The sequence below is a fragment of the Rhinoraja longicauda genome, chromosome 23 (genome assembly GCF_053455715.1).
Source record: "Rhinoraja longicauda isolate Sanriku21f chromosome 23, sRhiLon1.1, whole genome shotgun sequence".
NCBI lineage: Eukaryota > Metazoa > Chordata > Chondrichthyes > Rajiformes > Arhynchobatidae > Rhinoraja > Rhinoraja longicauda.
In genome coordinates, this window is record NC_135975.1 from 9,134,631 (window position 1) to 9,158,853 (window position 24,223).

At 46.0% G+C, this 24,223-nt stretch overlaps 1 protein-coding gene across 3 annotated transcripts; it reads right to left on the reverse strand.

Moving 5' to 3' along the window:
* Nucleotides 1-833: 833 nt before the first annotated feature.
* Nucleotides 834-23,836, reverse strand: LOC144604839 (NACHT, LRR and PYD domains-containing protein 1 homolog). 3 transcript variants are annotated; one of them, XM_078419578.1, is made up of 11 exons: nucleotides 23,697-23,836; nucleotides 20,742-21,292; nucleotides 19,405-19,529; nucleotides 15,831-15,882; nucleotides 14,783-15,130; nucleotides 12,522-12,671; nucleotides 12,320-12,349; nucleotides 9,370-11,074; nucleotides 6,654-6,740; nucleotides 6,390-6,557; nucleotides 834-4,758 (listed from the first exon to the last, which is right to left on the reverse strand). In XM_078419578.1, exons 4-11 carry the CDS (start codon nucleotides 15,877-15,879, stop codon nucleotides 4,374-4,376), a joined length of 2,922 nt encoding a protein of 973 aa, XP_078275704.1. In that variant the 5' UTR covers nucleotides 15,880-15,882; nucleotides 19,405-19,529; nucleotides 20,742-21,292; nucleotides 23,697-23,836; the 3' UTR covers nucleotides 834-4,373. The 3 variants fall into 3 exon arrangements, with proteins under 3 accessions (XP_078275704.1, XP_078275705.1, XP_078275703.1); XM_078419579.1 differs by having other exon boundaries at nucleotides 19,405-19,524; nucleotides 23,602-23,836; XM_078419577.1 differs by having other exon boundaries at nucleotides 23,602-23,836.
* Nucleotides 23,837-24,223: the final 387 nt, after the last annotated feature.

The following is a 24,223-nucleotide window of genomic DNA, read 5'->3' on the forward strand; positions in this document are numbered from 1 at the left end:
GCTGCAATTGCTGTAAGGCAGCATCTTTACCGCTGCACCTCCGCGCTGCCATGTGTCATAATAATTCTGTGCTTTAAAGAAGGTTGAAACTGAGCATGTGTACCTGGCACTTAGTGCAGTCCACTTTGGTCAGATTCTGTTCTCTGTTGTTAAAGAACAAATGGCAATCTCAAAAACAATAAAAATAGGTCAAAAGGGTAACAGGACATCTGCTTATCTTTAGTGGGGTGGAATTGGGTTGTGTTAAACTGATTTGTATTTTTTGGAGGTGCATGATTTATAATTGTTATAAGATCATCCAGCAGAAGGAAATATGCATAAGTGCCTGCTACAGTAAACAACATTTCAAAGCAAAATTCTGTATATAAGGAGTAGATAAATCTTTGTTCGGGGAGCAACTCCTAGATTGCTCCCAGTGATCACTGTATTTGACACTCTTAATAAAGTCTTGATTGCCTTGCCTGATCTTGGTGGTGTGTTTTAAAATGTTTTCACCTTAATTTCAACTAATATTTTCCTTTTTACGTACTTTTAGAAACTTTTACAGGATATTTATCTCTCAGCTATTCTTACAGTCTACCCTCCTTTTCGTTGTCAATACCTTGGTCTTACCTTGCTGTACTTTGAAGTACATAAAACATTTATTTCCCGACTTGCAGTTTTAGAACGTAGAACTAAAATCGGTGATTCCAAATTAAACTATGTCTATATGTGATCCATATCACTCCATTCCCTACATGTCCACTGCCTAATGACGTTCCCAAATCTCATGCTTACTGCTTTATTTAGTAACATAAACCTTTTCCTTTAACATATTATTATCTTTCTCATGATGGTCATAATTGGCAATATTTTATTTCACAGAGATATATAAATATCACAAGTAAACAGTGTGGTAATTTTTAATTGTTTTTTTTTTGCTTGTTTACAGTTATACTTATTAATATTGTTTCCCAATCTAGCAGGCCATCCCATCCCTAACGCTGGTGATTTTTGTATTATTCCTGATAGACAATAGACAATAGGCGCAGGAGGAGGCCATTCGGCCCTTCGAGCCAGCACCGCCATTCAATGTGATCATGGCTGATCATTCTCAATCAGTACCCCGTTCCTGCCTTCTCCCCATACCCCCTGACTCCGCTATTCTTAAGAGCTCTATCCAGCTCTCTCTTGAATGCATTCAGACAATTGGCCTCCACTGCCCTCTGAGGCAGAGAATTCCAGATTCACAACTCTCTGACTGAAAAAGGTTTTCCTCATCTCAGTTCTAAATGGCCTACCCCTTATTCTTAAACTGTGGCCCCTTGTTCTGGACTCCCCCAACATTGGGAACATGTTTCCTGCCTCTAACGTGTCCAACCCCTTAATAATTTTATACGTTTCGATAATATTGGATGCTAGCTTCAGATTTAACTAAACCACTTTCAACTTTAAACAAAATTCTATCTTATTATGATCACTCTTCCCTAATGGTCACTTAGGTCATTTAACCCATTCTCATTGCAGTATCCTAAATCTAAAATAGCCTGTTCATTGTTGCTTCCTCCACAAAATGATTCAGAAAACCATCTCTTATGCACCCCATGAATTGATCCTCCCTCCTACTCCTGCTAATTTGATTTAGATTTAGATTAAAATACATGATGATTTGATTATCTAAATGCCATTAAATTTCTGACTTCCATTATGATCTGCATTACTGTTGTAATTTGTGGAGCTATATAAAATCAGTTAAAATCTGTATAGTAGCTAGGAAATGAAGTCTTGGTTAATATTGACGTTTACTTTAGGTTTGCCAGTGGTTAAACACATTTAATGCAACAGGTCCAGCTACCGGCTTTGAACTCCAAATTACAACTATCCTGATAATTCATGTCCTCAATACCTCTCATTCTTGCTGAACTAAAATCTTACACGTTAACTTTTGCTGCTTTTCTACTTAAGGTGTTGTTTCTCAATCACTACTAGTCATTGCAAACAAAGTGCAATGACTAACCAATCCTTCACCAGTGCATGGCACACGCATCATATCCATGATTTTATCTCAACTGTTGTCAGTGGAAAGTTCTGGTATTTGATATGTTGTATATGTTTGTATTTTGTATTTCTAACAGATACATTCCTATCATTTGAAGGCTAGCTTCATCCTTACCTGCATTGTGTCCTGTGTAGGAAGGAACTGCAGATGCTGGTTTAAACCAAAGATAGACACAAAAAGCTGGAGTAACTCAGCGGGTCAGACAGCATCTCTGGAGAAAAGGAATAGGCGATGTTTCGAGTCGAGACTCTTCTTCAGACTGAGAGTCAGGGGAAAGGGAAATGAGATATATAGACGGTGATGTAGAAAGATATAGAATAAATGAATGAAAGATATGCATATACTTCACCATTGATATCCCTCGTTTCCTTTTCCTGACTCTCAGTCTAAAAAAGGGTTGACCCAAAATGACACCTATTCCTTTTCTTCAGAGATGCTGTTTGGTCCGCTGAGTTACTCCAGCATTTTGTGTCTATCAGCACTGTGTCCTGTTAGGTTGCCTCCAAACCATCTACGGCCATAATAATATGCATTCATATCGTGCAGTCAGATCTTGTCAATTTGATTACAGTGATAGATTGAACTCTATCATCAATTGCAACAGTTACCTTTATGAAATCTCACACATATTGGGCAGAGAAACATTCTTCACATTCACTTACTCTACCTTGGAACACTTGTTGATTTTAACCCCAACCTTTTTGCACGTTTTCCCCCTAGCTGGTGTTGACAGCGCCATCTGTGGCAGTAGCTGCTCCACTACACTTAATGCATATTTGCACTTAAGTCTTGATCTCTAAAACCTCAAACAAAATGCTGCTGTATATTATTTTAGACCGGCAACATTTATCTCCTGGTTGCAATGGATACTTTCCCATCCGGGAAGTGTTCCACAGTAGACTAAGTGAATGTGAAGACACGCTTGGCAACTGGAAGAAGTACTGAAGGCCACACTGGTGGTCAGTGTTGCCACTGCAAAGGCTCTCTGAGAAAAGGCATCATTACATGGAATTACTGTCACTGGGCCCTGCATAATTAGCTCCCAAATAGTTGGGAAATTAAGAAAAGATACATTGATAAAATACAACCACCGTAAAAAAATATTAAAATATGTTGGATACACATCCTATATCTCATGTTATGTTCATTGTGGCTGCGGCTCTCTGGCAGTCTGTTTCTCTTTTTTTCCTTTTTGTTGTTGTTTGTGTCGGTGTTGGGATGGTTTTTGTGTCTGTTTTTGGCTCTGTATGTGTGGGGCGTGGGGTGGGACGGGGGGTGGGGGAACCTTCTTTTATTAGGTCTCTTCCCCGGGGCGCAGCTCGGCCGCGGGGCCTTCCATCGCCCGCGGGGCCTTCCATCGCCCGGCGCGGCTCGGCCGCTGGACTTAACATCGCTGGCACGGCTCGGCCACGGGACCTAACAGTGCCCGGTACGGCTGTGGGACGGTTCAGCGCTGGGTGCGGCTCGGCCGCGGGGCCTTCCATCGCCCGGTGCGGCTCGGCCGCAGAACGGTTCAGCGGCCGCGGGGCCTTTCATCGCCCGGCGCGGCTCGGCTGCGGGACTTAACATCGCCGGCGCGGCTCGGCCACGGGACGTTTCAGTGCCCGGTGCGGCTCAGCCGCTGGACTTAACATCGCCGGCGCGGCTCAGCCGCGGGAAGTTTCGGTGCCCGGCGCGGCTCGGCTGCGGGACTTAACATCGCCGGCGCGGCTCGGCCGCGGGACGTTTCAGTGCCCGGTGCGGCTCGACCGCGGGACTTAGCAGCGGCCGCGGGGCTTTTCATCGCCCGGTGCGGCTCAGCCGCTGGACTTAACATCGCCGGCGCGGCTCAGCCGCGGGAAGTTTCGGTGCCCGGTGTGGCTCGGCCGCGGGGCCTTCCATCCCCTTGCGGGGGCTGTGCGTGTCGGTCACCTCGGTAGGGGTCGAGCTGCCTGTCCGTGGGCGCGGGGGGAAGAGAGTGGAAGTTTTGTTGCCTTCCATCACAGTGAGGGGGTGTTTGGAGTCACTGTGATGGATGTTTGTGTTGGGGTCGTGTGTCCTGTGTTCTTTTCTTTTTTGGTGTGTCTTGTGACTGCTGAAACTTCGTTCGGTATTTATACCGAATGACAATAAAGATCTGTTGTTATATTTTACAAATTAATCACAAGGTCAGTAAAAAAGCTCAGGCTAATCACACAGTAAAAATACCCACCTTATTGCCCACTTTATGCAAACTCCTTATTTGCAAAATACAAGCAGAAATAATCCTGCCAGTATTTTAATTTTTCCTTCGACACCACTGCTGAGTTTGTTACCATTGAGAACATATTCTCATGATGGTGTAGAAAAGAAACGATCAAGGAAGTTGTTCCAGAGGAAGTGGTGCAGGTTTATGGAGCTGCAACCCATTCTCCTTGTCTGGGACATCAATCTTTGCGACTTTGGTCTTCTGAAGATACTTGTTAATATTTGCTTTTATCGTTCCTATCCTTATCCGGGTGACTGGGTCAGGTATGGTACTCTCATCTCCCAGGTCTTTCAGAATGGATTTCAATAGTTTGCACAGCCACTCTGTGCCGTAACTCTGCTCATGGACAGGAAGCATTTCAACCTGACTTTCCACTCGGAGTAAGAGCTCTTCATCGTCTCTGATTTTAGAGATGATCTTTAGCCCGTGACACAGCTTTTCGACTTCTTGAATGTTTCTCTGTCCAGGGTCATCAAGTTTGTTTACACATAAACTGAAAGCAACAAGGCAATGATCTTTAGCAAATACTTCAATCTTATTTAAGTCAGGAATCAGAAATGTCATTTCCAACCATCTCATTCACGTTATCATAATAATCATCAAATTCCACAGTGAGGCAGTAGCTTTGTATTTGTTCACTCTTTCTACTCTTTCTCGTATCCGTGCAAATGTTTCTTCTTCAAATATAATTACTCCCTTTTGAAAATGTGAACAAAGGTTTCCTTATATCTTAATTTTCTTTGACCTTTGTACTCATCTAAACTATTTCCAAACTCACATCTCGTTTCTTTTTTTTATTACTCAATTAAGGATGTGCCCAGTTCCTTCCAAAATGCGTAATCTTTGCCAGCTAATCTTAGTGCAATGCTAATGGTGATTCAGCCACAGTCTTGAGTTAGAATGCACTCTCAATCAGTGCTCCGTTCCTGCCCCTCCTTCACACTGAAACAAAAACATATGGACATGTCTGGAACAGCAGTGTTCCTTGTGTGGTAGATGGTCCCATGGAGACTGGGAAAGAGAAAAAAAAGCCATATTTATACAAGGAAATACACAAAATGTTGGAGTAACTCAGCGGGTCAGTCAGCATCCCTGGAGAACATGGATAGATGATGTTCCTGGTCCAAGCAGGTTCCTGGTTTAGGAGCAGGGAGGTTCTGCTGCAGTTGTACAGGGCCTTGGTGAGACCGCACCTGGAGTATTGTGTGCAGTTTTGGTCTCCTAACCTGAGGAAAGACGTTCTTGCCTTAGAGGGAGTACAGAGAAGGTTCACCAGATTAATCCCTGGGATGGCGGGACTTGCATATGAGGAAAGACTGGATAGACTGGGCTTGTACTCGCTGGAATTTAGAAGACTGAGGGGGGATCTTATAGAAACATATAAAATTCTTAAGGGGTTGGAGAGGCTAGATGCGGGAAGATTGTTCCCGATGTTGGGGGAGTCCAGAACCAGGGGTCACAGCTTAAGGATAAGGGGGAAGTCTTTTAGGACCGAGATGAGAAAACATTTCTTCACACAGAGAGTGGTGAGTCTGTGGAATTCTCTGCCACAGAAGGTAGTTGAGGCCAGTTCATTGGCTATATTTAAGAGGGAGTTAGATGTGGCCCTTTTTGCTAAAGGGATCAGTGGGTATGGAGAGAAGGCAGGTACAGGCTACTGAGCTGGATGATCAGCCATGATCATATTGAATGGCGGTGCAGGCTCGAAGGGCCGAATGGCCTACTCCTGCACCTATTTTCTATGTTTCTATGTTTCTATGAACCCTTCTTCAGTTTAATCAGTTTGAATTGATCAATCAGATCTAACTGATCAATCAGATTAATCAAGCTTGCAGGTCGGGACGCTTCTTCAGACTGATCAGTCTGACCCAAAGGGTCTTGTCCCAAAACGTCACCTATCCATGTTCTCCAGGAATGCTGCCTGACCCGCTGCATTACTCCAGCTTTTTGTGTCTTTCCCTGGTAAACCAGCATCTGCTGTTCCTTGTTTCTTCATTTTCACATTTACATAACATGACTCAAACTCACCAACACAATTGCACACAAACCAATCCATGAGAGTATTTATCAAATAAACTGCTTACGCGACAGCACTTATACACGGGTGCGCCACCAGCTACTTACAAGAGCTTCTGGAGAGTTTTGTTGTTGGTCAGGTACTGAGTCATGTTCTCTGTGCCTTCATCTGTGATCCCATTGTCATACAGGCGAAGTATTTTGAGACTTCTGTTTTTAGCCAGAGCTTTCCAAAGAATCTGAGCTCCCGCTGAACCAAGAGAGTTTGTACCATTCCTGAAAACGGAAACCAAACGACAAATGTCAGGGGTTAGAATCTCTACAGAAACTTGGAGAATTTTACAAGAGGATTTATGTGATGAAAAATCTCACGATAATGTCTCAATCCTGCACTTTGGGTCTTCAAGCACGGCACTCAAATAATTCGCTGACTTTGCAGTCAGTTTGTTGGCGCTTACCCTGGGAACACAAGACGTTGAAAACAATTAGAGACCTGAGTGCTTGGGGCCAGGACACAAGCCTCACAAACTGCTGCCTGAAAAGACAGCTGCAAAATAAACAGTTGTGGCACTGCCGGGAGGGCAGAGTGCCCAAGCTTGATCTAACATGTGTGTCTGTGCAATGATTTTTGAACGATAGTGCAAATGGGGCTAACAACTACTTTGGATAATTACATTGTTTAAGAGATCCTGTGTTTCTGCTTGAGCACTTTCTAATGCAAAAAATCAATTCAACCTTGTTCACAATAATTAATGTTTGGATCTTTGTATATACATACAAGAGACAGCAAACGCTGGGATCTGGAGCAAAAACAAACCGGTGGAGGAACTCAGTGGTTCAAGCAGCATCGGTGGAGGCAAGCAGGCAGTCGATGTTTGTGGTCGAGGATTGAGAGCATAAAGGGGACCTGGCCAGGACAGGTGAATGGGAGGCCGAGAAGCAGGATCTGGCGAATGACAGGTACAAACAAGGAACTGCAGATGCCAATTTACACTAAAGAACACAGAGTGCTGTAGTAACTCAGCAGGTCAGGCAGCATCTCTAGAGAATATAATAGGTGATGATTCTTGTCAGCATTCTCCTTCAAAATGATGATCAGTCTGTAGTGGGGTCCCGACTTGAAACGTCAGCGATTCGTGTTCTCCAGAGATGCTGCCTGACCCGCTGAGTTGCCCCAGCACTTTGTGTCCTTAAGTAATAGGTGAATCCAGATGAGGAGTGCCGAGAGGGAGGGGTGGAGATGAAACTGAAGCTGAGGAGGTCATAATGGGTACAAAGGACAGCAGATTATGGAATCTGAAAAGATCGGAAAATGGTGAGTGGAACCACATTAAGGTGGGATGGTGGGCAAAAGGGGAACAGTGGAGGGAATAGGGAATTCATTGCATACAAATCATGCAAGTGATACACTGATGGAATCATTTGCGAAGGGGTAGGGTGATTACAGAAACTGAGACGGAGTAAGAGGGGTCGGGTTTGAAAAGAAGGGGCATGTGAGACAACCTAGGTGTATCAGGAGACAACAAATAGACAGAGGGGTTACGTGAATTCGATGTTCAACAATTAGGTTGTAGACCACCCAGGTGAGATTGGAGAAGCTGTTCCTCTAGATTCATAAATACCTGTCCATTGACTGTTGTGTTGGAAATGGGGTGGGGGAAGATTTACAGAAAGATCAAACCCCAACAAGTGTATTTGCAGGTAAAGCAAACCAAGTCCCCAAGTCTTTTTATAGTGATCAATAAAAGTGTATTCATAAGAGCAGCAATTAGATGAATGCATAGAATTAAATCCCTGCCCTCGTGATTATTACTATGCAGCTCTGTGCCTCATTGCAGCTCAATGGCTCGACACAGCAACATTGGAGGTGGGTAGGGTTATGATAGAACAGTGTAGGTGAGGGAGATGATTATACAAATTGTTGTGGCGCGTCGGCAGAGGCCCGAAATAAAGACAAGGAGCCAGGTATTTTGGGGGCGTTATGGTTTATTAGACGGGTCGAGTCTGCCGGAATGGCTTCGCGCCCAAAACCTTGTCCTTATATCTGTAGTACCGGACCTGGACTGGTCCATTCTCGTACCGAGGGGTCGGTAGTGGTATGGCCCGACCTTTGGGAGCCGCCACAGGACCCCCCCCCCCAGAACCGGAGGCACAAAGCGCACTGTGAGCTGCAGGCGAATGTCGGCCGGCAGCAGGTGCAGGTACGTGTACTCGAACATCAGGCACGGTCTGTGCACGTCGAGCAGTGGGACCACCTCCTTCAGGAGGCTAGATGGGCGCCGGTCACCGAGGCCTGGCATGTGGAGGAGCCTTTCGGCCCGCTCCATTCGGGTTAGCCCGTAAGTTTGGAGCAGCAGCTCCTTCAGGGCTGTATACTTATCGTGGGCCGGTGGGTCCTGGAGAAACTCCGTGACCTCTTCGGCCGTGTCCTGGTCAAGGGCTCCCACCAGGTGGAAAAAACGGGTGTCATCCGATGTGATGCCCCGCAGCTGGAACTGGGCCTCGGCTTGGTAAAACCAAACGCGAGCCCAGGTGGTCCAGAAAGTCGGGAGCCTGGTGCCTACCGCGTCGACAGCTGCGGCCTGGTCGGCCTGCGAGCTGGACGGACGGTCGGCTTTTGATCTTGTGCCCATCATAATGTGAATGGACCGTCGAGGTCACCAATGTGGCGCGTCGGCAGAGGCCCGAAATAAAGGCAAGGAGCAGGTATTTTGGGGGCGTTATGGTTTATTAGACGGGTCGAGTCTGCCGGAATGGCTTTGCGCCCAAAACCTTGTCCTTATATCTGTAGTACCGGACCGCCCCCCTGGACTGGTCCATTCCCGTGCCGAGGGGTCGGTAGTGGTATGGCCCGACCCTTGGGAGCCGCCACATTGTTTCCATTCTAGTCTTGAAGAGTAGAATATCAATTTGCATATATTTCAATACAACTTTCAGGCACCAATATTAGCTGGGATAGAATAAATCAGGACATGCAGGGCATAAAATGTGACAAAAGAAAGTATAAAACATGTTGACAAACATTGAGCATGCAACAAGGTAGATTAGTGCAACTTGGCCTAATGTTCTTATGAAAGTCATTACTCACATAAGAGTTCTGCACTTGACTAGTATCTCTCGGAGCTGCTTTATTCCTTTATCACCAATGCCACAGCGACTCAAATCCATCTCCTCCACTGTGGAATGATTGAGACAGTAGCACAAAGCACGCAGATCGAGTGAGCTCAGAGAAACGTTGTGAAAATCCACATGTCGGATGCAAGGAGAGACTTCAGCCGTTACAGTGGCATCATTCAGTTCAAAGAGACAATGCATCAAATTCAGCAATTCTGCCTTCTTAATGTCTCGCTGAAGGCTGTTTTTGAACCACGTTGTGAGAGCTCTGGATGTCGAAGGGGGGAGAGGAGTGGTATAGTTCCACAACTTGCCATCTCTTCCTGCGGTTAAGAAGCCAGTGAGAAACCTCGGCAAATTGTACAGATTCTCTCTGTGATCAGGTTGAAAAGAAAGCAAATAAAATTGGCTCATTTGATTTAGTGGCCTTTTCCCAAAGCACCACAGATCCAGACATTTGACCAACTCTTCAGCTTCATCATTGAGTAGAGTAGCACAATATAAAGCTGCAAATTGTTCCTTCAGCACTGCATGGTGGAACTCAAAGACTCCTTGGTCTTTACACTTCATCTCCAGGACACGATTTGAGAGATACTTTAAAAGTACACATGGGTCTATTTTATAGGCCTTCAGATCAGCCGCATTAATTTCAAGTTTCCCTGATAGCAGAGAGTTGAAGGATAGTTCCCCCAGTTTGAGGATGGTGTCTTTAAACAATTTATCCTCCGCTTCACTCTTGTCTGTTTCTTTACTGCAATTAAACAGACTGTACAGCAACAATGTAAAGACTTTGCTATTTGTCACTGGTTCATTTGCAGCCACTTGTTTAGAGCTAGTGCAGTTGTCCAAAATATTGCACAGATTGAAGCTGTTGAGGGGATTGGAAGCCAGACATTTGATGGTCGCATTCTCTGTAATGCGTTGAAATATTTCTTCCGCCTTTTGCTTCTCTACACAAAACATCTCACAATATCTTCTCAGCTGATTATTGGTAAAGCCAGAGATAACAAAAAGACGATCAAAATACTTCTTGTTAAATTCTATCTGCTTGGAATTCCACCGGGAGGTAACCAACACCTGGGCTTCTCGAAGGAGTTTCTTGGATATTAGTTTGGAGACAAGAACACCTACTTCAGCCTCACTATCCAGGTTGAAATCGCAGCCTGATGGATTCCATTGCAGCTGATGGGTGCATTCATCAAGCCCATCCAAAATGATCAACACATCTTGAGGGGTCAAGAAGAGTTGTGTTAGGACTGATGACAAAGCTGTGCAATGCTTCTTGAGCAGATCCCGGAGAGATGTCTTTCCTTTAACCTCATTCAAGTCACGGAATCTGAGAACAAAGACACACCTCAAGGCGTGGGTTGATTGAGATGCCCATTCCTGCTCCAGGCTGACAACAGTCCAACTTTTGCCTACTCCTGCATCACCGACCAGCAGGAATCGCTTTGATAACTTTTCTTTCTGAAGCAAAGACAGCAGTTGTGAAATGTATACCTCTTGTGCAACATTTGAGTCATTGCTCCTGATAAGATCACCGTCTGGGTCTTCTTCCTTCGGGTTGGTAACATTGATGGTTCTGTCAAGCAACTCCTTTGTGAATTGCCATTGTGTTAATGAACAACACAAATGCATTTGACCTTTCAAGATGTACTCTCTATAGTTCTGAATGGCATCTGAAGAAAAAGATACATTTCTCAGAACGAGTAAGTATTTTATTATCATGGATTAACAAAATGTGAGAATTGCGCATTTCGGAAATGAGCACCAGATATCCATCAAGTTGCTGATCCCCTTTAAGAATTCCCACATCGCTTTAGGTTTAAGTTGTCAGAGTTATGCAGCACAGAAACAGCCCCTTCAGCCCAACTTGTCCATGCCAATCATCAAGTAACCATCTATACTATTCCATTTGCTAACTGTTGGTCAGCATGCACTGCTGACACAAGTATTAAAATCTTGCAGATTTTCCATTCATCTACACCAGCTTTTGGTTGGCACTTTGTTGCATAATTCAAAATATTCATATTATGAAAATATTTCACATAACAAAATCTAATGCAATTTGAAGGTGAACCTGGGATTCCTGGACGGGTGGGGATGCTGCAGAATGATGATCCTCTGGCCAGATCATACTCAATGGCTGGACTATGGTCTTCCAGCATGCTGTTCCATTGTAGAATGGATCCATGAATTGGAGGGCAGAAAAACGAAGTGAGAAGGAAGTATCCTTGCACCAAACACAAGGGTACCATTAAGGACATATTGATGGGACTCTAGGTTGGTCACCATATGATTACACCAAGCCAAGGGGTAAGGGACATTGATCAAACCATTTACAATGGTATCAAGGTTAATTATGAGGCTGTACAAGGGAGGAGTGGAGTATGCAAGCAGTGGTATATGCTGGCATGGTGATTAACATCTAAAGGCTTGGACCATTGATTAAGTGACAGCAGCCCAAATGCCACCACAGCAACTGTGGAATTGAAGATTCAAACAATCTCAGTAATGGTGATAAGGAAGTGACATGACTGCCATAAAAATCCATCTGCATCATAGTTTCAGATTCTGCCATTCTAGCCTGACGTGGCTTAAAAAGTCAAATAGCTGCTGAATGAGTTGTGAGACTGGATAGTCTTCCTGAAAAGAATAAAACTAATTTCTTGTCAAGATGCTTTGCTCAAACATGTCTGGATTTTATTTATATTTTGTATGTTCTTTCTTTCAACATTCATAATTTTTATTTTTTTTAATTCATTCATCGATCAGATTCTAAAAACAATTATTTGACACCCTTCTGATGATTGATTCCATGGCAGATACCAGTGGTGGGACAAGGAGACCACTTCTACTATTGTGGGCAGAAACTACTGCTAGAGCATAACGTAAGAAAATCTCAATGGAGGTTGGTCCTTTACCTTTCATATCGTCTTCCAGTAAGTGAATTTCTGGAAAAAGAAATAGAATAAACCACGTTAGAGTATGTTCCTCTCAAAGGATGTCATATACACTGTGGCTGAAAGTGCCTAGAAATCCTTTCCCAGTGGAGTGTTCCGAACACGTTCTCGAATAGGTATTCAGTTTGTGTGACGAATGACCAAAATCAAAAATTTTACTCACTCTCTTCACTAACTGTTTTTTTCTTGTTTTTCGTTAGCCAAAGGAAATTTGCAACTGCATATCCAATTAAAGCAAGCAGTGCTGCAGGTATGAGTAGAAGCCTTCGCCTTTCTGAAATAGTGTCCCCGAATGCATTATTCCCCAGTATTTCTACAATGTTTAGAACACAAAAAAGCAAATAGTTAGTGTTCAATTATGAATTGAGCTAAAACGCACTTTCAGATAAAGATGTATTATAATATCATTAATTTTATAATTAGCATTTGGGAACAGGATTGCTACAATCTGATTGACCCTTTTCTATTGCAAGTGTAATACCAGTGTAAGTCTTCTATTATGAATATAACTTTTGATAAGCAACAGCGCTCACACGGTACAAAACTGTCAGAAATGGACTATGGCCATAATCTCCAGATCAACAGAGCAGCTATGTGTGCTCACATGGGCTAAGCTATGCCTGTCTTTTTGTGGGATACAGGGAGCTGTCGCTGCTTTGGAGGCAACTCTGGCACATCGTTCAACTCTTCTGGTACATCGGCAATTATATCAGTGCTGCTTCCTGCACTCAGGCACAACTCAAATGCCTTCCTTTTTGCTTCCAATTTCCAGCATCCGACTCTCCCCTTCTCCTTCTGGATCTCTGTCTTAAGTTCAGGGAATAGGCGTGTGACAAACTGACATTAGTCAGAAGAGAATGGTCTCGACCCGAAACTTCACCTATGCCTTTTCTCCAGAGAAACTGCCTGACCCACTGAGTTACTCTAGCTTTTTGCATCTATCATTGGTTTCAACAAGCATCTGCAGATCCTTCCTACACAACAGAGTTCCCTTGATCTTTCCTTCGACCCAGTTGCCTTTCCGTTCAATGGATCATCTTTGCAAATTCCAGCAGCTCCAACAAGACTCGACCACCAAACATATATTTTCCTCTGTGTCAGAAAGAACTGCAGATGCTGGTTTAAATCGAAGGTAGGCTCAAAATGCTGGAGTAACTCAGCACGACAGGCAGCATCTCTGGAGAGAAGGAATGGGTGACGTGTCGGGTTGAGACCCTTCATCAGACTGATTTCCTTACTTCCCTTTACAGCATTTTAAAGGAATCACTGTTTGAGTGCAGGCACAGGGCAGTTATGTTAACCTGACATCATGTTTGGCATGGACATTGCGGGCCGAATGTCCTGCTCTGTGCTGCACTGTTTTACATTCTATGTATTTCCCTGATCTGGTCTTCTGTATTGATCAATCGCTCCCAAGCTTGGGGCACTCTCTCATGCACCCATGTAATTATAATGAGGAATTGGAATGGCTGGTTTTGCACTTGCTGGAATGTCAGATGACAAGGGGTACTCTGCCTCTACCAGTTTAGAGGGAATATCACTGGGATATAGTCAGAGTCTTTCTCCACAGGGAACCAGAACTAGAGGGCACAGGTTTAAACGAGACGCAAGTTGTGACAGATGCTGGAACCTTGATCAAAATACAAAATGCCGGAGAAACTTAACATCCACGGAGGGAAATGGACAGATAAGATTGCAGATTGAGACAAAGCCCAGGTTCAAGGTGAGAAGGGAGGCTTTTAATAGAGAGTAGACCAAGTGGACCCGTTGGGCCCAAACCTCTCCTGCATTGGTGCAGCACCCTGTCCTCCTCTCTCTCCTCAACACCCTCCTCCCCTCCCCTCTCTCCCCCCACCCCCCATCCTCACCCTCTCCTCCCTCCCCCTCCTCCCCCACCCCTCCCCCTCCCTCCACCCTCCCCCTCTTCCCCTCCCCCCACTCCATCCCCCTTATCCTCCCTCCTTCCCCCTCCCTCCACCCCTCTCCCTCCCGAGGAGATAGATTTAAACTTTAAAACTTTTAAAATATAACAGCAATTTCATTAAAACTACCTGCATTATCACTAAAGTGATGGTGAGTAAGGTGGGCCTAAAATTGTCGCGCTATCGTGTACCATTTGGCTGAAGTTCGATCACAAACAAACAAAAGTTTTAGTATATAGATGTGATGAGAAAGTTTTCACACAGGATGATAAAATCTGGGATGTGCTTCCCAAGGAGGTAGTAGAGAATGATACTATTACAATGTTTGACTTTGGGAAAGGTACATGGATGGGAAAGACACACAATGGTACTGGTCTAGTGCAGACAAATGGGATTGGCATTGATTGGCATGAGATGGCCAAAAGATTCCCTTTCTGTGCTTTACGATTCTGTGAAATTGACACAGCAAAACATTGAGCAATCTGTCGCAAGATGCACTCACCATTTAATTTTAGTTCCACCATGTTTTCAATGTGTGGCATCCCATCGTCCACAGTTACAAAGCAAGTGTAGTTACCCACATCAGATGACAACATTCTTTTCAATTTCAGGCTCGCATTTCCTTTGCAGAATTCCGAGTGAAACAGTTGAGCGCGGCCCAGGAATGCTGCGTCGTGATGCTCCGGATGATCTGATCCAGAATAGAAACTGTAAACCACGGCGAGAGAGTCTGTCCGCTGCCATGTGATGATGAGTTTGTTCAGATTGAAGTTGGCTGCAGCATGGAAGGTGCAGGGCAGCAGGATGTCTCTGTTCAACATCCCATAGGATTGAGGGAAATACCCTTCAGCTGGGAAAATACAGGAAACAAAAACGCACGTGTTAACTTGCAGACAAAGTCGGAGTCATCTACCTCCAAACTTCCTGTGCTCCAACCGAGTATCACTCAGATCAGTTTAATTTATTGTCACGTGTACCGAGGTACAGTGAAAAGCTTTTGTTGCATGCTATCCAGTCAGTAGAAAGACAATACATGATTGCAATTGAGCCAGTGTACAGTTTATTTACAGTGTATTACAGTGCAGTACAAGGGAATAATGTTTAAGGTAAAGGCAGCAAAGTTCGAACAAGGAAAGCCTGAAGTTCACCAGAGGTAGATAGTAGTTCAGCACTGCTCTCTGGCTGTGGTACACTATAGCCTCCAGCATGCCACAAATCCAATCCACTGACATGTTTCCACATCTACTGACTCTCCATCACACTTTACACCATATTACTTTAGTTACAAAATTAAATGAAGGGAGAAAGGAATTAGGATTGAAATTTAGGTAAAAGCAGGAGAATAATGTCACTGCAATAGGCAAATAAGCAATGAAAGAAAAATCGTGTGAGAGTCTTTATTATATCGTTGAGCAAAGGGATTACTCTTCAATCTTAAATTAGGCAATGAATAAAACAGGAAACTGAAAGATCAGATTCATAACTTGTGAGAAGCAGCCAGAGAGTGGATGACAAATGTACCCAATCTCCCCATTGAGATGAACACTCACCCAATCTAGGGATTAGCAGCAATAGCATCGTTTCCAAAGTACACTCCATTGCCTTGAAGATTAAAAATAGAACAAGTTATTTGTTTGAGCATCTTCTCCAAACCTTCAGGAACAGTGCATTGGGACCGATGGATAACAAACCAAGTTGATGTCAAATTTCATCATCGATGTCTGCCTTCATCAGAAGACGGCTCCGAAGAAATAATAAATGGTCCACATTCTCCAGGGTCACAAGGTGGACCTTTACTGTCAGAGTGCAGTGCTGTTGACACGGTTGGGCTAACACTGGACCCTTGACCTGTGGATTATGATCATAAGATCAATGATCTCATGTACTTCAGTGCATGTCAATGCTCAATGACTTGCATGAGTCGATACCACACGGTAGGCTCTCTGGAAGGTTAGATCACATGGGATCCAAGGAGAGATAGTTGAATGGATAGAAAACTAGCTTCTTGGAAGGAACTGAGGGTGATGGTGGGTGGTTGCTTCTCGGACTAGAAGTCTGTGACTAGCAGTGTGCCTCAGGGTTTGGTGCTGGACCCATTACTGCTTGGTATCTATATCTATGATTTGGATGAGTATGTACGTGGCAAGATTAACAAATTTGCAGATGATACAAAAGTGGGTGGTATTGCAGATAGTGAAGATGGTTGTCAAAATTTGCAGCAGGTTCTTGATCAGTTGGCCTGGTGAGCTCAAGAATGGTTGATGGAATTTAATACAGAGAAATACGAGTTGTTGCATTTTGGAAAGTCTAGCATAGGTAAGACCTACTCAGCGAATAGTCGGGATCTGGGAATTGTTGTGGAGCAGAGGGATCTAGGAGTGCAGGTACATCATTTTTTGAAAGTGGCATCAAGGTAGATGGTGGTCAAAAAGGCTTTTGGCACATTGGCCTTCATCAGTCAGATTATTGAGTATAGAACTTGGGAGGTCATGTTGCAATTATATAAGATGTCGGTGAGACCACATTTAGAGTATTGCATTCAGTCCTGGGCACCGTGTTATAGAAAAGATGTTTAGTTGAAAAGGGTGCAGAGAGGAATTACATGAATGGTGCCAGGACTTGAGAAACTGAGCAACGGGGAGAGATTGAGCAGTCTGGGACTCTATTCTGTGGAGAGCAGAACGATGAGGAGTGACCTTATAGCGGTGTATAAAATCATGAGGTGATCATACATCAGGTGGACACAGAGTTTCTGCCCCAGGGTGGGGCCATCGAGAATCAAAGGGCATAGTTTTAAGGTGAAGGGGGAAACAATTTTATAGGAATCGGAGGGATAACATTTACAGACAAAGGTTGGTGGGTGTATGCAACAAGCTGCTGGAGGAGATAGTATAGGCAGGGATTATTGCAACATTTAAGAAACAATTGGACTGGTACATGGATGGGACCAGTTTAGAGGGATATGGGCCAAACGCAGGCAAGTTGGACTATTCTAGATGGGACATGTTGGGACATGGGCAGGTTGGGTCCATTTGCACACCATATGACTCTATAACTCTGGTGTGTTGGAGTAACTCAGTGGGTCAGGCAGCATTGGTGGTATTTCAGGTTGGGATACTTCTTCAGACTATCCAGTTATCCATGTTCTCCAGAGATGCGCTCAATCTGCTAAATTACTCCATCATGTGATAGGAGCAGAACTAGGCCATTCTGCCTATCAAGTCCACTCCACCATTCAATCATGGCTGATCTATCTCTCCCTCCTCACCTCAATCTCCTGCCTTCTCCCCATAACCTTTGACACCCGCACTGATCAAGTATCTATCTTTGTGTCAAGATCCCGAATGCAAGAGCACTCTGTGTCTTTTTTTTGTAAACCAGTATCGGCAGTTCCTTGCGTCTCAACGACTTGGTCTTGAAACCCAAGCACACAGAGGCGTCACAAGCACACTGCTGCTCAGAGTGGAGGGGAGGGAGGTGGTTGGTATCCTGTTGGTCCCGCCCATTAGCTCCAACTCTTGCCAATTGCATAACTCTGCCAAGAAATGTGTTCTGGTAAACAACACGCCTCATTGAATGTGCAGCAAGGAACTGCAGGTGGTGGTTGCTTTGATTTGTTGTTTTCACACTTTACCCAACCATGTCTCTAGTCTCAAAATGCTGGAGTAACTCAGCAGGTCAGGCAGCATCTCGGGAGAGAAGGAATGGGCGATGTTTAGGGTCGAGACCCTTCTTCAGACTGATGTCAGGGGGCGGGACAAAGGAAGGATATAGGTGGAGACAGGAAGATAGAGGGAGATCTGGGAAGGGGAAGAGAGGGACAGAGGAACTATCTAAAGTTGGAGAAGTCGATGTTCATACCACTGGGCTGCAAGCTGCCCAGGCGAAATATGAGGTGCTGTTCCTCCAATTTCTGGTGGGCCTCACTATGGCACTGGAAGACGCCCATAACAGAAAGGTCAGACTGGGAGTGGGAGTTGAAGTGCTCGGCCACCGGGAGATCAGTTTGTTTAACGTGGACCGAGCGCAGGTGTTGCGCCTGCGTTTGGTCTCGCCGATGTAAATAAATTGACATCTAGAGCAGCGGATGCAATAGATGAGGTTGGAGGAGGTGCAGGTGAACCTCTGTCTCACCTGGAAAGACTGTTTGGGTCCTTGGATGGAGGTGAGGGGGGGGGGGAGGTAAAGGGACAGGTGTTGCATCTCGTACGGTTGCAGGGGAAAGTGCCCGGGGTTCGGGTGGTTTGGGTAGGAAGGGACGAGTGGACCAGGGAGTTACGGAGGGAACGGTCTCTGCGGAACGCAGAGAGGGGAGGGGGTGGGAAGATGTGGCCAGTGGTGGGTTCCCGTTGTAGGTGACGGAAATGTTGGCGGATGATTTGTTGGATCCGCTGGCTGGTGGGGTGGAAGGTGAGAACGAGGGGGATTCTGTCCTTGTTGCGAGTGGGGGGAGTGGGAGCAAGAGCGGAGCTGCGGGATGTAGAAGAGACCCTAGTGAGAGCCTCATCTATAACGGAAGAGGGGAAGCCCCGTTTCCTGAAGAATGAGGACATCTCTGATGCCCTAGTGTGAAACACCTCATCCCTGGCGCAGATGTAGAAGAGACCCTAGTGAGAGCCTCGTCTATAATGGAAGAGGGGAAGCCCAACCCCAAACGTCACCCTTTCTTTCTCCCCAGAGATGCTGAGTTACCCCAGCATTTTGTGTCACACCTCACTCACTGAACACCAGGTTGGTCCGCGGTGGGATCCATTGCAGTTCGATTTATTTCTTAGTTCATTAGGATCGAAGCCGGGAGGGTCTCTGACGCTGTGAGGCAGCAACTCTATCGCTGTGTCGACCAGATTGTTTAATTTCATTGCGAAACTTCTTCACTTCCCTTTCGCCCCCTTCCCCCTCCCTGTCCCGCTCCCCGCCCCTCTCTGCCCGTTTTCCCTCTCCCTTCCCCACCGCTCTCCTTTACCCCTGCTTCTCCTCCTTTACCTCCCCCTCCCCTCCTTGCCCCACTCCGCCCTCTTGCCCAGCGCCAACCCTCCTCGCCCTTCAACCTGAAACGCGAATGTGAAGGCGAAACCACCAGTGAACTATCGGCGTGACAGCACCATGATCCAAGCACAAACTCACAAAGTATTTTGATCGTATTTATCCTCCCCCTTTGGGTTGTCCGGACCCTGGGACCCTCTTATTAAATCAGCTCGACCACCTCTCCAACGTTAAACATTTTTTTCCATTTGCAACCGGGAGCTGTGCTGAGAGACGAAACCAAAAGCCAATTTAGTGATTCCACCTCTTTGTGTTAAAAATAACGTGCTGGGACGTAACTCAACGGGTCAGGCAGGTTCTCTGGAGAACATGGACAGGTGACCTTTCAGTTCGGGGCCCTTCTGAAGAAGATTCGACCAGTCAGTCGTTTATCCATGTTCTCCAGAGATGCTGCCTGACCCGCTGAGATCCAGAACCCACCGAGTTACTCCAAAACACTGTGGCTCTTTTTGTAAACTAGCATCTGCAGTTCCTTGTCTTTGAACTACTTGCTGTTCTTGCCTGGCGAGTTTCAAACAGCCTAACAACACTCGAACTTTTATAAAATGCGACTCGATAGACAAATGTGTGCAGCGCTTGGCCGATCATTGTGCTGGGTACTTTGGTTACACGCTGCACCAATCCCTGAACACAGTCGTTAACTCGGTAGTTTATTGTGTCCGGGCAGTTGAAAACAACATTGTTTGCACTGTCAGACATTTTGTTGCTGCGCCTATGGAAAGCAGAGGGGAAGGGCAGGGCTTAACAGTGTATCCGCCATTTCAGTTGATATGTTTTGTGAGGACGGATAAGACTTTGCCCGATGCTGTAAATGGCAGTACTCCCAATACTGAGGGACAAAGGGACTTCAAGCTCAAATCCCAGAATCACCAACGGCAGCAGCACACACAGGCAGATACATTGCTGACACAAGGAACTGCAGATGCTGGTTTACAAAAGCAGAATACACAAACTTCTGGAGCGACTCAGCGGGTGGCGCAGTTATAAAGTGTTCTGGTAAACAACACGGCCTCGTTCAACACCAGTCTGTGAAATCTGCTGCATACTACTATTTAGTTTCATTGTATCCCTCTTTCCCCACTCGTTCCTTATCTCCTCTCCCCTCCCTCTGCCCTTGTCCCCCCCGCTGCCCCCCTCCCCTTGCCCTCTCCCCTTATCCCCTCCACTTGCCCCACCCTCTTGCCCCGCCCCATTCTCCTTTCCGCCCCCTTGCCCCGTTCTCCTTTCCTCCCTGCCCATTGCCGCCCGTCCCGCGCAACTCTTCCTCCCCAAACCCTTGCCCCGCGTCTCCCCTTTGCCCCGTGCCCCCCTTTCTCCCGCTCACCACCCTTGAACCTGAAAAGTTCGGGGCATGAATGTGAGGGTGAAACCAACAGCGAGCTATCATTTTTATGCCATGTCGATCGAAACACACTCACTAATCATTTAGATCGTGTTTGTCCTCTCCATTTGGGTTGTCCGGGCACTAAAACCCCCTCATATTAAAAGATCGCGGCCAACCTCTGCAGCTCGAGACAAGTTTTCGTTAACAACAGGAAACAAAGTAAACCAACGAAACCAATAGCAATAGTTATATACGCAACGGCAACAGCAAACCCCACCCACATTCTCCGACGCACTCCTGACTGCCACATTTCATAAAATGCGTCCGATGGGCAATTTCTGCAACGGTCGAGGCAGCCTTTTGCCAGGCACTCGGATCACCCGCTGCACCACCAAGCCCTGACAATGTTAAACTAAGTTGTTAAACTCGTTCTCATTGCGGTAGTTGACTGTTCGGGCAGTTTCTGTGGAGCCCAATCGAGTCCAGCGTGCAGCCATAAGCGAGGACTTGGCCGTTTCTCATCTGTATTCACCATGTTAGGGGATGTGTTTTGAGAGACGGAGAGGACCATACACGGTAAAAGGCAGAACTCCGCAAGTTCAGAGGGACAGATGGACTTCAGTGCGCATATAGAAGGATCCCCAACTGTAACAACACAAGTAGATACATATCATACATTATAGACACAAGGAACTGCAAATGCTGCTTTACAAAAAGTGACACAAAGTGCTGGAGTAACTCGGCGGCTCAGGCAGCATCTCTCTGGAGAACGTGGGAAGACCACACTTTTTGGTCAGAACCCTTCTTCAAGTCGAATAACTAGAACAATTGTCAAACAAGCACATTGGATACTAGTTTTCATTCGCTTTGCAAGAATAGAAAGGTTAACGTACAACTATTTAGAAGTTCATAAGTTTATAAGTTATAGAGGCAGAAATATCTGTAGGAGCAGCTCATCGAGTCTACTTCGCCATTCAATCCTGGCTGATCTATCACTTTCTCCATCCTTCTCCCTTTAACCTTTGATACCCTTAGTAAACATGAACGAACATGTCAATTTCTACTTTAAAATACCCAATGACTTAGCCTCCACAGCCGTCTGTAACAATAAATTCCAGATTCACCACCCTCTGATTAAAGATATTTCTTTTTATTCTAAGGCTCTGCCCCCTGGTCCCAGACTCCCCCACTAGTGGAAATATCCTGGCCACATCCATTCTATGCAGGCCTTTCACTATTCAGTAAGTTTCAAATAGGCCCCTCCCTCATCCTTATAAACTCCAGCAAGTACAGGCCCACTGTCGTCAAATGCTCATCATGTTAACCCACTCATCCCCAAGAACATTCTTGTAAACCTCCTTTGGACCCTCGCCAATGCCAGCACATCCCTCCTCCAATCCGAAGCCCAAAACTGCTCACAATATTTCAAATGCGATATGAGCAGTGTCTTATAAAGCCTCAGCAATACATCCTTGTTTTTGTATTCTAGTCCTTGCCAAATAAATGCTACCATTGTATTTGCCTTCCTTACCAACAATTTAACTTGCACATTAACCTTTTGGGAATTGTGCACCAACACTTCCAAGTCACTTTAAACATCCAATTTCTGAACCCGCTCCCCATTTAGAAAATAGTCTACACCTTAATTCCTACTATCAAAGTCATGTCCACACACTTTGCTGCACTGTATTCCATCTTCCACTTCTTTGCCCGCTCTCCCAACCTGTCTAATTCCCTCTGCAAACTCCCTGCTTCCTCGATACTATCTTCCCCTCCGCCTATCATTGTATCATCCACAAACTTGGCCACTGCCAACAAATCCATCACCCAAATTATTTGATTGATTCGTTGAAAGAAACTGCATGGAATCAGGTCCTTTGGCCCAAGTCCATGCTGACAATCAATCGCCCATTCACACCAGTTCTATCTCATCCCACTTCCTCTCCCATTCCCTATGCAAGAGGGGCAATATACGGAGGCCAATTAACCTAATTGTAATAAATGTCAATCAACAGTCTGTCCCCTGTTATGAAGACAGAGAGATCAAGAAAGGGGAGAGGTTTCAGAGATAGAATTTGGGGGCAGAGAGGCATCAGAGACTATTTTCAGATCCATCTGCCTCAAAGCTCTTGCACATTCAACACAAGGATAGAGTTCCCCTGATCTTCACCGCCACCCCACCTGTCTCTGCATCCAACACATCGTTCTCCAACATTTCCCATCACCTCCATCATGATGCCACCACCAGTCACACCTTCCCATCTCCACTTCTTTTTGCCTTCCACAGATCCGCTTCCTTTGCATCTCCTTGGTTCACTCATCCCTTCCCTCCCAATCCACTCTCTTCCCAGGTATTTTCACCGACATTCACAGGAGATCCCTATACCACCTCCCTCATCTCAACCCAGGCACCCGGCAGTGCTTGCAAGTAAGACAGTGGTTCACGTGCGCCTTCTCTCATCTCATCCTCTGCCCCTGGTATTCCAGTGGCCTCCTGCATATTGCCAAGAGCAAGCGCAGACTCGACCACCATTTTGCCGAGCACTTGCGCTTGGACAGCCAAGGCCTACTGGATATCCCGGTTGATAACCATTTTAACCCCCCCACCCTCCACCCCCCCACCCTCCACCCCCCACCCCCAACACCATCCACCCTCAACACCCCTCCCCCACCCTCCACTCCCCCTCCCACCCTCCACCCCCCCCCCCTCCCTCCACCCCCCTCCCCTTCCCATTCCCATACTGAACTTTCTGTCCTGGGCCTCCACCATTGCCAGAGCGAGGCCACATACAAACTGAAGGGACAGCACCTCATATTCCGCTTGGATAACTTACAACCCAATGGTATGCGCATGTAAATCTCCAATTGTAGGTAACCCCTATAAACCTCCAACCTCATACCCCTCCTTTTCTACCCCGCATCTAAACCCCCCACCGCCCGAGTCTACCCATCACCTGCCACGCTGCGACCAGCGCCTCCTCTCTCCCCGTTTTCTTTTATCCCCCATGTCAATCCGTCTGAAGAAGAGCCCCTGACTGAAAAGTCACACCTCCACATTCTCCAGAGTGATCGCCCGAATCGCCGAGTTACTCCGGCACTTTGATTCCGTTTTGTCAACCACAATGTGCAGTTCTTTGCGTTTCAATGGCTTGGTTTTGAAACACCAGCGCGCACACAGAGCCATCATGATCAGCATCACCATCACACTGTAACTCAGCCACCCATGCGCGGAGAGGGAGGAGATGGTTCGTGTCCTATTGGTCCCGCCCGTGGGCTCCACCTCTTGCGAATTGCATCATTCTGCTGGAAATATATGCTCTGGTGAACAACACACTTTACTGAACGCCAAGCTGCGCAATCAAATCTGTGGCGTCCTTCCCTTCCCCCCCCCCCCCCCTTCCTCTTCTCTCGCTGCTCCGTCATCTCTTTCTCGTCAACCCTTGTTGACTTGCCCCACTTACACCATCTCCCTTGCCCCACTTACACTATCTTCCTTGCCCCACTCCTTTCTCTCGCCATCCCTCCTCGCCCTTGAACTTGAAACGTTGGGGCGGTAAATGTGAAGGCGTGACAAAC